General features: G+C 39.5%; 1 protein-coding gene across 7 annotated transcripts in view; it reads left to right on the top strand.

Moving 5' to 3' along the window:
* The window catches only part of NUP153 (nucleoporin 153), a 45169-nt gene that overhangs the window by 2515 nt on the left and 27273 nt on the right, over positions 1–15381 (top strand). For 4 of the 7 annotated variants that reach the window (XM_065052366.1, XM_065052364.1, XM_065052370.1 and 1 more), the window contains exon 2: positions 13049–13262. In XM_065052366.1, coding sequence (XP_064908438.1) covers positions 13049–13262 — 214 coding nt within the window. Of the gene's footprint in view, positions 1–13045; positions 13263–15381 lie in introns of all 7 variants that reach the window. The other 3 variants (XM_065052367.1, XM_065052365.1, XM_065052363.1) reach the window with 1 other exon arrangement.

Raw genomic sequence — 15381 nt, 5'->3', positions numbered from 1 at the left:
GGATATGATTTTTTTATTGTTTTTTTTTTTTTTTTTTTTTCTGTTTTTTTTTTTTTTTTTTATTGTTTGTTATTCTTTTTTCTGTTTTTTTTCCTGTTTTGTTTTTTTTTGTTTGTTGTTGTTGTTGGTTTTTTTTTTTTTTTTTTACTTAAATGGGAGATGATTAGCATGATGCCTGGCTCATGATTGTCTGCTTTCTGGATGTTGTTATTTTGCCATAGTCTCCTGGGGAGTTCAGTCAGGTGAGAATTCTCCGGTCACGCCCACCGTGTGCTGCAGAGTCAGTCTTCTATAAAGTACAACGACAGCTTTAGAAGACAGTTGGAAGAGGATGTGCTGCTGCTGCCTTTTCATGACTATTAGCTAAAACATTTGTTCAGAATGTGGCTTCAGATTCTCTTTTTGCCTGGAGGTGTCAACCTACATCTTCCACTTTCCGGGTGGATATCCCAGTTGCTAAGCTGTGTGTTGTCTTCAGTTCTTCTGGCTGAAGCTCTGTTACTATCCAGAAAAAGAATGCGTGATTCACTGAGCCAGAAGGAGGATGTATACGAAGACATTGCCTTCTAAGACTGGAGATGTGCAGGCTCTGATCCTTGATTTCAAAAGTTAATTTCTTTTATGTTAGATGTTCCTTGGAGCAAACAAGCAAAGCCTAATACCTCCTGGCCTTTTCTCCAAAGGTGTCTGATCATTAAACTTCAGAGCCGTGCTTCATTATGTTTGTGTGTGTGTGTTTTGTTTTTTTTTTTTTTTATTAAACCAGACTCAAATAGGAGCGGTGAACAGATGCTGCCTAGAAGAAAGGACTCTGACTTGCAGCTTGTGTATTCTCCTGGAGCTTGCAGACAATGGGCACAAATTCCCTTACTAGTGAAGGAACTAAACTGTGGTATTTTCGCTTCTGAGTTACCATCCAGCCTTACAAAAAGTGCACTGTCGGCAGCTATATTATTAAACAAACCAACAAACAAAACCAGCAGCACTGCTGATTAAAGATGGTATAGACTTGCCCACTGCGAAGGTTTGTGGGGTGGGAATCACATCTTGGAAAGAGGAGAGCCTTTTTGTGTCTCTGTGTTGAGCATTCTGGGAGTAGAACTGAGGAGTCCCTCCCCATTGACTGTGCCTTCCTGGTGGCTAAATGCTGACAGGTCCACACTGAATGCATTGACTTTAGATTACGCTGTGGTTAGTGTGCTACCTGTTTATTCAGCTGCCTCGTGCTGAAATATCCAGCTTCCTTCTGTACTGTGTAAGGAGCTTAGGCACTTGGGTTAAAATTATGGCTTCTTTGAGAGCTAAGCACGTGTGAGGGAGCTGTTGCACTCAACATCTGGGTTTCATCCTCTGGATGTGGCCTCAGTGCTTCTAAATATTGGTTTGTCTGAGCCATTTAGGTAGGCTGATGATTGGAATTACTAGTGTGGATGTGTTAATGGGATGAGTTTTTACATTGTTGACGTATTACACAGCTTCTAGTATAGTATGTCTTTGTTCCTGTTAATTTTATGTTTAGTTTTGCACTTTTGTGCATGTACGCTGGTTTAGCCTGGAACAGTGCCATTCTCATCCAGGTAACATATACATTTCAAAGATTCGAGATGTGACTTATAGGAGAAGAGAATAAAATAACTTTCTTAGTTATTTTTTTATTTAATAGTTAATCAAATGAAACTGTAGAGAACTTTGGCTCTCCTGGGCTTTCATGGAAGCAGATTGAAGCATGCGAAAAAACAATTATCTGAAAAGGCTTTATAACCTTCCCATAAACCTGTACGTTTATGTTAAGCTTCAACTTAGAGTTGTTTGATACTAGAGATAATATTTGTAGATTGAAAATTTTGCTGGGGAGTGATAAATTTTTGGTTTTTCTTACGTGTGTACGTGCCAGTGCATATTTATAATGTAGATCACAGAATGTTGGGTATTGGAAGGGACCTCGAAATATTATCTAGTCCAATCCCCCCGCTGGAGCAGGAACGTGTACATGTGCTACACTGATATACAAGAGAACAGTCCAAGGATGTTTTCCTTGGTGAAACCAGCATAAGCTTCAGCGTGCCTTTAGTTGGTCTTGTCCTGGTGTAGTTAGGATATTGCTTGAAATGGGGGACCAGAAGGCCACTGAAAGGCACATTCACTGGTCCTGGTCGTGAAAACCTTTCTGAATGGGTGAGTTTCACAAAGTCACTTGAAACATCATGTAACATTCTTTCCGAATGGAATACGTACAGGATTGGGAACTTAAACTAGATGCAGCAATGTCTAAATGGTTCCATTATCACCTGCTACTGTCTTGAAGGTAGACCAATTGTAAATTATTGTTTGATGTACGCATGGGATTTTCTTGGTGGATGGTGACATCAGGCAGAAGTAATCTTATAAACCACCTGGTCTATTTTGGGAGGAGATTTTGAAACTCATGCTAAAGATTTCCTAGGGTATCATATTGAGCAATGTATACTAACGTTTCATGAACCTGAAGCAGGAAAATATTAATTAAAAAAAATCTATTAAGAATGTTTATGTGGACCTCCACAAGTAGAATTGTGTTGGTTTAAGTCCTATCGATAACATTGCACCTTGAATCTTGCTTAGGTGGTTGTATTTATATTTGTATGCTTCTCTCTGCTTGTTTTGGTTCAGTAGTAGGCTAGCACATTGATCTAAAGTGAATAGATTTGAAGAAATGTTTAATGTGTATTTAAAGATTTGTTTTAAAAGAATGGTCTAGTAGTTAACATCACAGCTTTTGTCTCTGTCCCAACAATATAAAATTGTATTAGCAAACCAGATGTTTAAATGTGGTACTTGGCTTTCTACTGCTACCGTAAACAAAAATGTATCCTGGTTGGGAAGAACTTTTTAAACTGAGATATTGACAGTTCTCTCTCGTTTAGGCTAACAGTTGCTGTCAGTGGTACAACAAATTGTAGACGATGATTGCTATAGCATTTTATTAATACTTTGGGTTTTGTTTTTCGAAGTGTTGTCATGACAGCCTTGGAGACTGTGAAGTATTGGAGAAAAACAATATTAGTGAGCAGTATCTTAGGAGAAGAAAAAAACAGATGAAATAATTGACTGTGTTAGCTGGGACACTGCAAATTGCCTTTGGATGCTGGCAGCACATCACTTCCTCTGAGTTATTTATTCCTCCAGTCAGTAATTAGAACCGGTTCTTGCTCCCCTGCTGTGTAGGAACTGCGCTGCTGATGATTCTAAGGACTGTGAGGGGACTGAGTTCAGAACTTTTGCTTGCCTAAAAAAGTTTGAGCAGAGCTATTTCGGATTAGTGTAGGTACAGGCTGCCATATCATTGTGTAACAAATTTGTAACGCGGTGGGATGGCTGGCTTAGTGGACATGGGGCAAGCAGTGGATGTTGTTTACTTGGACTTTAGCAAAGCCCTCAACATGGTCTCCCATGTTATCCCTGTAGTCCAGCTGGTGAAATACAGATTTGTCAGGTGGACTGTAAAGCAGCTGGAAAATTAGCGGGACCATTGGCGTCAAAGGGTTGTGATCAGCAGTACAAAGTTCCAGTGGCAGCTGACTGCTGATACAGTCTCTCAGGGGTTGATATTGGGGCTGACACTGTTATACGTCTTTATTAATAACCTGGGATGAAGGAATGTCATGCATCCTCAATAGGTTCCCAGATGATACCAAACCTGGGGGAACGTCAGCCCTATTGTATGATGAAGGACAGGGCTGCCATTGAGGGATCTCAACAGAAGTGGTCTGCCAGGAACCTCATGAGGTTTGATAAAGGCAAATGCCAAGTCTTTCATCTGGGACAAAACAACTCCACCCACCTGCTGGACAGCAAGTTGAACCTTGAATCAGTAGCATGCCCTTGAGGTGAACAGGGCCAACTGCATTCTTGGTGGTATTACTAAGAATGTGGGAAGGATGTTGAGGGAGGTGATTTTTCAGCACTTCTGGGACTGCATCTGGGGTGTTATGTCCAATTTTTGCCTCTCCAGTACAAACAAACAAACAACAACAAAAAAATATGTCGAGGGCCACCAAGGTGAGTAGGGGGCTGAGGCACATGAGGGCTGTGTTTGTTCAGCTTAAGAAGAGCAAATGCCTGACAAGAGTGTAGAGGAAGTGGAGCAAGGCTCTTTTAGAAGGTTCATAGCAACAGGAAAAGAGACAGTGGACTCAAGTTGCAAAATGAGAAGTTCTGATTTCATATTAGGGAAACCTTCTAACTCTAAGGATAGCCAGTGTGTTGGAAGAACTGCCTAGAGAGGTCTTAGTCCCTGGAGATGCTCAAAACCCAGATGGACACAGCTGCGCGCAACCTGCTGTTCTTGGCCCTTCTCTGAGCAGGATGTTGGAGTACGTGACCTCTGGGGTGCCCTACAGCATCTGTGTGTACACGGTTCTGTTGTTGCTGCTGTTGGACCATAGGGCACGCACAGGCATGTGGCTTCAGCATAAATGTCAGTGTTACTTTGGGTGGGTCGGTAATCCTTTTGTTGATCTGTCCTCTAATTCTGTCTTCAGGGCTATGATGCTCTTTGAGGGAAGCAATAATTCCTCTATCTCACTGTTGCATTTTATCTAGAGAAAATTGCAGGGTTGCCTTTAAGAAGAGAATAGCTAAGAGGCTTTTGTCTATGATTGCTGTTTTCCAGATTTTTTTTTTTTTGTCTTCTGGATTTTAGTGTTAAGTCATGTGATACACTTTTCAAATTTTCTGCTGTTAAATTTCGAAAAGTCAGTGAGTTTTTTGCTTTTTAGTATTAGGTATAATCAACCCAGTATTTAATTGTGTAGCTGTTGTACATCTATGGTATGTCTAATAGTGATACTTGAACAGTCATGAGAAAAGAGGGAGGAGATCTTCCTCAGTATATGTTTCTTGGTATGTACTACTAAGACATTATAATGAAAACTCCTGTGCTTTTTGTAACGTACAGTGTAAGTCCTCAATGCTGAATAATTAGTAAGTGCCCACAATATTTTTCTAATTAAGAATTCTAGCCACTAGACAAGTTTTTTATTACTTGTTAGGGTATTAAGTTACTTATTTATACAATTTCATGAACAATTGCCCTAAATTTGGACATATTTCTTATTTTCACTTGTACCGATCTCTTGTGCCAGGTATCTTCCCTTCTTGCCACTATATTCCATATTTTATTTATTTATAGTGCTGCATAAAAGTCTTGACTTGCTTTCTCCTTATGCCTAAACACTACAGGTCTTATCTGCCTGCTACAACTACCTAGTTGAAAGTACAATTTAAATGCATCATTTAAGCCAGAGAGATGTTAATTTCGCTAACAGTTGAGCCACTTGAAGGTAGTGTTATTTGCTGCTATTTATCACCACATCTGGTGAGAGATTGTTATACCCCTAACGTTGTTGGTGGAAAGACAGGGTAAGTACTCTAAACCTTTGAAGCCAAGTCAGTTGGACCATCTTAAAATTGAGTGAAGGCAAGTATGAACTAGCTCGTTTAACTTTGCCTGAAGCAGAAGTACTTTTGCAATTTGCTGATACACTATTTGTCATTGTGGTATCCTAGATTACTGTACAAAAACAATTAAAAGATCTTCTCTTAGCTATGAGATTTGCTTTTCTTTGTTTTTGTCAGAGAGTTCACAAACACATTCCCCTTCTTTTGACAATAAAAGACTTTAAATATTTTTTCTCCCCTTTGTGTAAGAAATGCGATAGCACTAAAGCTTCTGTATTTGGGCAGCAGTACTAATAGTTCTGAGGGAGGAGTTCCCTTTGAGTTTTTATAACTCATCTCATAATTGCATGTTGCATTTAATTACAGTGCCTTTGTGTGTGTTTGGCTTGATTGTGACCACCATGTTTTTTAAAGAAAGCCTAAGTTCATATTTACATTCACATTTGCTGGGGAAAATTGTATATGCCAGCACCTGGACACCAACATGCACTGAAATCTTACCTACAGTTTTAGCACATGTGAGCTTTGTGAATACCTGTGCCAGTAGAAAATTTTATTTCTCCGTATTTATTATTGTTTCCATTGCTCTGGTGTTGGAAAGAGTTGTATGAGACTGTCCTGGAAAGCTGGCTGACTTTGCTTTTAGTTATGACTGTATTTTGAATCATCTGCCTTTTTGGAAGCAGGTGTGTCTCACGACTCCTTCCCCTATTAGAGCTCAAGGTCTGGTGACCTCCAAGACTAAAGTAAACCAAGTGTTAAACTGTTCAGTTAAACTGTTCAACTGGCATTTTCTTTGGGACTGGATTACAGATCTAGTGAAACACTGAAAGATTTACGGTAACAAAATATTAAATTGATGAGGAAAAACTGTAATAGTATGTGCAAGCCTGTAATATAGGTACATTTGTAGCTTAAGTCACCCCAAGCTAAGTGTATGTAAACAAGGTTTAAAATGGTTTGAATGTAGCTGTATTAAGGAATTACTGTGGTGCAACTAGGTATGTGGTAAAATGAGCTGTGACAGTGCACCTCTTCTAGTGTCAGTCCTCAGTATTTGTTATTAAATTTACAGAGTGGTATATACAGACTTGTAGATGCAATTGCTTACAACCACTAAAATAATCTGTGTGTGGAATGGCAATTTTTCATGTTACTGATAAGAGAATGGTGTTTGGAGGTACTGGTTATGTGTTTGTGAGATGCTCTTGGTTCTGTCAGCTGGGCTGTGATGAAAAATTATGGCCAGAAAGACACTGCTGCCCCTTATGAGCGAAGATTACTGCCCTGCAGCAGAGGTGAGCCTACCGTGGCTTTACAGTTTCAGATTCCTACTTTCAAAAGTTCAAAGGATATAACTATAGCTGCCGCTTCCGCTAAAGCAGCCGTGCCTGAGAGTCAGTGGTTTAGTTTCTCCTAGGCACTAGTTCTTACATTTTAAAATCTAGTCAAGAAGTATATGCGGCAGGGTTAAATGTGTCCTATTTAAAGTGATTGCAGGTTCTGCTGATTTAGATTTTGTGAGGCTTAACTTCTGTATTCTAGACAATGCCTATGTACAGTACTTGAGAAGTAGGAAGGCTTTGAGTTTTGCTAAAATATCAGCTGATCACAGAAGATAATTAATGATGGTTCTTTGGTTTTCTTCATTTTAACTTACATGGTCGATGTTTTGAATAAGATAGCATACTGTATGTGCAACGGGATTGATGCATTGCATTTTGCAAAACCATTTGCACATTGTATTGTCAGGTCAGTTTGTAGATTGGCATGGATAGGAAAGGTATTTCAGAGGGAGCATGAGAGTACTTCACTGTCATGTTAACACCACATTTAACTTAAAAATTTAATTATGGTCTTCTTTGAAGACTGTGATTTACTTTTGAGTGCCACTCTAAAGTGGCAGGAGTGAAATTTTGTAGCAGTAAGTACTTCATTTTGTGAGATATGCTTAAGTTATCTAAAAAACCTTGTCTGCACTCAACAAGGGGATGGACATCAGCAAGCTGTGAGTTGCCCTGGAATGGTATTTCACCATTATTTCAGGAGTTGCTGAAGAATTTGGCCTGCCCTTGCTTGTGTTTTACATACATAGCGTGTACTCACTACTAAGTGCTGAGCATTAGCCTGTGATACCATGTTTGTGGGTGCTTTTAGGAGAAGTGGCTCTGAAAATGTTTAATTCATTGCTGGAAGTCTAGTATATTACATGAGGTGGAAAAACTGTACTATGGGGTTTGATGCCTTGAAAGCCTTTGTATGCATAAACTTACCATAAATGCGGGAAAGAGGAAGAGTTTGGTGTTTTCATTATCAGTTATGTTTGGTGATGTTGAAATATTGTAATGAATTGGGTCTTACTGTATAGAGAATACCTATAAATAAGATAGACAATTTTATGCCTAAACTGTGTGTTTAAATCCTAAATATAAAACGTGTGTTATCATACTCTGCTAAATCTGGAGAGAAAACCATTCAGCATCACAAGGATTTAATCTAGTGGAGTAGACACCAACTTATCTATCAGAGCATACACTGGCTTTTTGCACTCAGATGGAAGTGATAATCATGGGGTAAAGATGTGCAACCACTGCCAAAATGAATAAAGCACCTGAATTTCTCTGGGGTGTTTATTCTAAAGCTAACTGGACTCAGGAAAATAAGGGTCATTTCAAGCAATAAGAAGGAAATACATTGGTGCCTGGAATCATAATCTTCTCTTCATGACTTTTAGAAATGAATCTGCACTAGTCCACTTGCCTTAAAATTGTTGTTTTTCAAATGTTACATGATTAATTGCATTCCTGTAGCATATTGTTCATATTAAGTCATAAGTTTTTATTGTCCTTTTTCTAAAGGAAATATCAAACTCTGCTGTCCTACATCCAAATTGAAACCACGCACTGAATAGCAAAAGCAGAGTTTAAGCCAGTCTGAGTCTGTGCCACTGCAAGAGGCAATCACGTCATGTTACAATTTCTATTCCTGCATGAGCACCCCTGCAGCCACAGGGTGACCTGCTGCCCCTGAGGGGTAGTCCTCACTGCCACAGTCTATTGACAGATTTTTTGTCTAGGTCTATTTGAGAGAGCCCTCATACAGTTTGTCATTTGGCTGTGTGTATGTGCCAGTGCAGCACCAGGGAAGGGTGAGTGGAAGAAGAGATGGTCTTTTTAACAGCAGTCCGGACACAGAATGGAGGAAGTTTAGTTTCTTCTTCCTCTCATCCTGGCTGCCCCATCTTCCTCTCTCTCTGGGCCAGTTCTGGTGCACTGAGCCAGTTTAACTCATTAGTCCAGCAGAGAAACTTGTACTTTTTGCCAGATTAATGAATTCTGCTAGTTTCCAGAGTATCCTGCGATGCACCAGAACTGGCATGAGGTAACCGTGGAGGATGGACAGAGCACAAAAGTTCCTTTCTGATGGCTGGAAGAGGTCAGATTGATCTGCTCTATCTCAGCGAACTTCACCATTAGGTGCATGTTTTCTTTTTGAGGACTTACTAATTCGTATGTTTTAATAACTTGAAGATTGAAATGGGGAGCAAAAAATCTGAGAAGCCTGGAGAAAAACCTTGATACTCTAAAAGGTGTGCATATAGTGAAGTGGAAATTGGGTCTTTTATCTGGTTGTGTATTTTGCACCTCTTGACAAATTCATATTAGTGTATGACTTTTATATTTTTTTTAGTATTTCCTGTGTTGTATAGTGGGATTTACTTAAACCTTTCAGACTGATCAAATAATTTACAAAAATAGATGTTTTCCAGTAATACATCATTGCTGAGTACTCCTGCCAGCACTGTCCTCCTCCATTGCTATGTGAAAGACATGAGTGGGAAAAGCATCCTATTCCATACATATTTTTGGCCAAGAAATCGCCTGCTTTTAAATTTGGTCGTCGAACTGTGACCATAACTTAGGGATATTTCTTTCTTTATAGAGATCATTTGAAGAGATTATATTTTAAAGTACTAAATTAGGACACTTGTTTGTTTACTGTTTAGTATTTGTATCTACAGATCTTTTGCTTAGAGTTGCATCTCAAAGCAATATGCCTTGAGTAACTGTGATTGTAGTTACTGTTGCTGTGTCGTTTGTATACACAGAATATATTGAGCGGAGCTGCAGACAGGTTAATGCACAGGATTTGAAAAGCCGTTGTAAATATCTGTTCCTAAGCTACTGGCTCTTTTCAGGTTTTTTGTTGTTTTGTTCTGCTTTCCTGCTGATATTTTATGATGAAAATAGAGTATGAATGCATTTAGGATGAGCTGACAGCCGTGGGTACTGACAGCAGCTCTCAGACTGCTGAAGTCAGTCACTTAAGGACCAAAACACATTCACTGACTAAAACGCTGCTATGCGCAGTCAGGATTGCCCTATGGCATCTTCTGCCCTTCCACGATACTAAACTTGGTGCCTATCTGGCCTGTAGAAATGAGGAGTTATGAGCGTTAAAGCCGTGTGCCAGCACCGCTGGTTCCGCTCCCAACCCGGCCCTGGGAACTGGAAGAGTTTTTGTGCAGTAGTGTGGTTGGTGTAGCTGTAGTGAATGAAGGTGTTCAGGAAGGGACTGGTACAAAATTGTGATACCAGGGGCTTCGGATCTGAGTGGTCTGCTTGGATTTTGCTAGAGGAATAAGCATGTTAGAGTCATCCTGTGTAGCGTGTTCTGTATTTCACCTCTAAAGATCTCTTTGTGTCAGTGGGATGGACAAAATACAGAGGTGGTGATGCAGGAGCACTAGAGGGAGGGTGCTCTGCTGCTGGCAGGGTTGGCTTGTCTTGCATGTGTAGGCAGGGAGAGTATTCAAACCCATGTGCTGAAACTGTAGAGCTAGAAAATGAAAAGTTAGAGTAAAACTAAAATGCCAGCTTTAAAGGCAATATAAGGCATAGAAGTGTCATAGCAAGGATATGGAATGTGCATGTTTAAAAGTGTAGCTCGTCAGTTGTACCTTAACTGCCTGAATTGGACAGGAATCCAGCCATGGTCCTTTATTGATCAGTTTTCAGCTGTGATGGGCTGGTAGGAGATACCATAAGGAATTTTTTTTTTTTTGTGGATGTGTATACCTGGGGTGCACGTGTTATTTTTAGGGGGAGGTATGGTTTTTTTATTTAGCAAGATCTGTATTTGATGGTGGCTTGTTTATAATGGCCTGCCTATTTTTTTCACAGTGCCTTTAATCAACTTTTTCATTTTGCAGTCAGAAAATGGAGGTGCATTTCCATATGTTTTGCTTTTCCTAGCTTTGTCACTAAGCCAGCAGTATTCTGGAGCATAAAACTATGCTTCTTGTCTTCCACTGTACCTCAGCCAGATGGAGCAGGCTATTAGGACTTGCCACAGTATGGCTGCACTGAACAAGTTCCAGCTCCTGGACTGATTTGGAAGTTACTCTGTGATACCCAGCTTAGTCTTAAAGTGCTGATGATGTGGAGATCGCCAGCAAGGCTGCCATATGCCAGAAAGGGTCAAACCATTCTGTTTTTAGATATAGATGGTAAAATGTCATCTTGCTTAATTATTGGTGTAGTTAGATTCTCTGGTTACTTACTTGGATCACTAATGATTGTGTGTTCTCTCTTCTGGATGCCTACGTCTTGCATCCTGAGTCTCAGGTAGCTTTCAGTCCTGGGATTTCTTCAGCAAGAGAATCATACAGGTCTGTTCTATGGCAAATAATATCTATTTTCTGATGGAGAGACTCTCTAGCGATACTGAATTCAGTTTAGCTTTTTAGAAAGAGCATTGCCTTGGATGCAGTTTGTGACCCAAACATTTGCTCGTTTTGGCAAATTTTAAGTCCTGTGAGTTCCTGATAAGCTTTTATTCATAGCAGCAAAATACTTACCCCCCAAAAAAGGGGAGAGTGTGTCACAGGGAAAGAGGGGCTTGGGGATAGGGTGAGATACTTCATTGCTGGTACTGTGCACCGAACTGTTTGTGAACTCTGGTATTACATGGAGTTAGTAGTTTTTGTTGGAAAGCTGAGGCTTAGTGTTTATGTAGAATAGCAGCAAGATCCTGACCATGGTGTACTTGCATGCATCTTAGTGTAGTAATTGTGATGGATGTGTTTATTATGCTGTATTCTGTCAGATTTAAACTCTCCCTAGATATTTATTCTGTCTTTGCGCAAGTACAAGATGAAATTAGAGATCATGATGAAAAACGTCAAAATGTAAATTAATATGGCTTTCTGTGACAAGGCTTTTTGTTTCCTACCTTCCCTTCCTCGCTCTTTCCCCACCCCCTCTTAACTCCAAATTCAAAGTTGTCTAATTTGTTCATAAATTGTGTAAGTTTGTGTTTGCATTATCATGTACAAAAGACTTCAATAAGTGATTTGGGCTCCTATTTTAATTTGTGTGCTACATTTTTAAAGGCAGTTGAATACAGCAGAGTTCTTCTTGTTTCAGAATAGATTACTAGACTGTATCTGTTACATGCTCAAAGAATATTTTCAATATTCTACACCTGAATAACAGTTTTGACTAGAAAATTTTGTTTCCTAAGCTCAGAAAAATATTTTAAGCACCTTGGCAGAGCCTTTGATACATGTGTTGGCAGCTGACGATGGAGTTCAACAAAAATCTGTTTAACTCTTGCTGCTTTTCAGTTTTCGAAGTGTTGAAATTGCTGAGTTAGCTGTCACGTTTGTTTGCAGCTTGCAGAGTTTAGCAGCTGGTTCTGCGGCTGCAGGCAGTGTAAGGAGGAGGGAGCTCCGCGCTGCGAGCGTTCTGCTGTGCGGGTTGAGATTTGACAGGAAAGTGTGTTGAAATTTTGAGGGCATGATGGGGAACCAAGTGACCGCCTAAAACAAAAGGGTGAATAAATATTTCTTAAATGTAGAATGTAAGCATTGCAAATAATTGGTAAACGTCAACATGGAAGTGGCTTTTGTGTGTTCAGTAACTGCAAAATATTAATGTTTGGAGATCCAAAACTTTAACATACCATGAAATGAAATTTGATCAGAATTGATCTGTTTAACAGTCCTGTAGTGAAGTATCTGTTATTCAACTATAGCTGTGTTTCTTCCAGGATTTCTTTCAGGATACCCTAACTGTTCAGAGCATAACGGTGGGGTTTTTTAATACACGTTGTTACTGCAGTTTAGCATTAGAAACATTAGAAATATCTAAGTTCACTGATGATCTCAGCTATTGTGGTCATCACTACTACTGTAGATAGCTGCTGAGCTTCTGGTTTTGGTGGTTTTTCAAGTGAGGATGTGAAGAGGAGGAGTCCTCAAAAAAGTATGTACATCAGGAGTTATTTAGAAATAGAATTTCCTGATGGCCTTGTGACCTCACAAGCCTATGGTGAACTTCGGCTGAAATTTCAGAATTCTAAACATTGCTGAGGTCACTGGGAAGTGCAGAAACTAATAAGTTAGTAAATCCATCTTAGGTGAATTTTTGTCCTGCATGTCCCAGAGTTCTGGAGATCCTATGTCAAGTATCAACACGCTCTGCCTAATTCTTGTTCTGAATATTTGCTATTTAATGTCTGTCTTCAAGGTCTGTGCAAGCATTCATCCCAGCCTATGCTGTTGACTGTGTTTGTGTAATTAACAAGTGTTTTTTCTTTCAAGCAGGGAATCATTAGCAGGGTGACAGAATCAGTGAAAAGCATTGTACCAGGATGGTTACAGAAGTATTTCAATAAAAGTGAGGATGAATGTGTAGATACAAATGAATCTACAAACCAGGAAGAGAATCCAGTAAACTATCACCATGATTATGCAAATGAAGATACCATAATGATTGATGGGCGAGTCACGCCTGAATCAGCAAGAATTAATTTAGAAGGTATGTGAAAAATCATTTCGTATTCTGGCCATCTGTATTTATTCACAGATTTCTGGTTTTGAATCTAAATTTCTAAAGGAAGCTGGAAGGACCATTTTGACAAAATTAAAAAAAATAATAATAACAACAACTCCCCCTCCCAACCCCCAAAGTAAACAAAAAGACCCCAGCAACTGTTTGTGAGACTGTCTTAGCTTTAAACTCTAAACATAATTATGAAACATACTGGAGGTCTTACAGCTCTTAGAAGTCATCAAAGTCATCAGTTAACTTCAGATAGTCAACTAACCAGGTGCAAAACATTGATAATATTCATTTGCAACTGTTCTGGGTTACATTTTCTTTTTCAAACATCTGGTATGAAAGTCTGTCGTAGTGCCTGAGGTAATAAAACATTAATTTGTTTTGTTGTCTTTAAAACAAAAGGCCCCATGCTAGAATGCCAGGGGAAAATTCCTTTTCATGTCCTGATTTTTTTTTTTTTTTTCTCCTTTGGGCTTCTTCAGTCAATTTAGTAAAGTTCCTTGTTAGCTTAATGGATAACTGGGGAGCTTGGTTTATGACATTATTATTTTTTTAAATATTCAGTAACATTAAGGTGCGTGCATGGCTAGCATGGGGTCTTTGAAAACCTATTTGGGCCCTTGGCAAAGAAGTCTGCAACCCCTTACTTTACCATACGATAGATTATGTTTTAAATCCAGTGCCTCTGACTAACTCTTTCTGTAGTTTTCTTCTGTAAATCTGTATATACTCTCATTTGAGTTTTTCTTTAAGTAGCAGGTTTGTGGAACTTAATTTTTAGTAAGGAGAGAAGCTTTATCTAAGCACATGTACTTAACCATCTGTGTAGAAAGTCAGTTGCTTCTGTTGGAAGAAGGAAAAATGATGAGGAAATATCTTTGTTGCCAATGTAAGGAGTTCTGTTGCTTTCTGTGTAGCTGTGGTTTGAGAGTTAGTTTGGATAAAGGAATAGAGAAGGTCTTAATGAATGAGGAACATGTGTTGGCTTTCCTGAAGAACTGTGTGAAAGGACCTTTCAGTAAGAACAGCTGCATGGCAAACTTTCTAACTCCAAGAAATCAGGAGCAGATGGACACCCTAAGGCCTTTAGTAGCTTGTGTTGCAGTCTGTGGATGTTGAAGACCAATCTTTCTTGCTATAGTTAAAAATAAGATTTTATAATTATTATTACTATTAAAATTGTAGAAAGCCTGTTTCATCAGCTCTGAGGTACTGATGTGCTAGAGCCTGTATTCCTTTGCTTGGTCAGCCTTCAGCCTGATAACTCTTTATCTCAAGCAGAACAGTCTTAAAAGTCTGTCAGTGCTTTGGAGACCTAATTACTGAGACTGTGGTGGTTATGAAGATTGAACTAGCTTGTTTAAGCTTCAATGCAAATATCAAGAAGATAGTGACTCAAAATCATGTTCATTCCCAGAATTCCTGAGAGAGATCGTGGACTTTATGTGGGTATCAGGCAAGATATCCATTAATAGCTCTTCTGTTTGTTTAGTGAGTCGTAGCTGTGAGACCACCCTGTGCAGGACGCTGGCAATGTTTACAGACCATTTGGTTAGTAGGGAAAAAATACTCATAACTGGGGCCAAGATGCTTACTTGTCCATTGTGGAAAAATCTCAAAAGTTAGTGTTTAGGAGATGGTGTTTTATCTTGGCGCTGGTGAGGCTGCACCTTGAATCCTGTGTTCAGTTTTGGGCCCCTCACTACAAGAAAGACATTGAGATGTTGGAGAGAGTTCAGAGAAGGGCAACAAGGCTGGTAAAGGGTCTGGAGCACAAGTCTGATGAGGAGCAGCTGAGGAAACTGGGGCTGTTTATCCTGGAGAAAAGGAGACTGAGGGGAGACCTGATCGCTGTCTATAACTACCTGAAAGGAGGCTGTAGTGAGGTGGGTGCCATTCTCTTCTCTCAAATAACAAGTGATAGGATGAGAGGAAATGTCCTCAAGTTTCAGCTGGCTATTAGGAAAAATTTATTCACCGAAAGAGTTATCAAGCACTGGAAAAGGCTGCTCAGGGAAGTGGCTGAGTCATCTCAAAGACATATAGACGTGGCGCTTAGGGACATGGTTTTATGGTGGACTTGGCAGTGTTAGGT

This window comes from Columba livia, chromosome 2 (genome assembly GCF_036013475.1).
Source record: "Columba livia isolate bColLiv1 breed racing homer chromosome 2, bColLiv1.pat.W.v2, whole genome shotgun sequence".
NCBI classification, from domain to species: domain Eukaryota; kingdom Metazoa; phylum Chordata; class Aves; order Columbiformes; family Columbidae; genus Columba; species Columba livia.
Note: the sequence above shows the minus strand (reverse complement) of the source record. Positions and strands in the feature narration are given on the sequence as shown.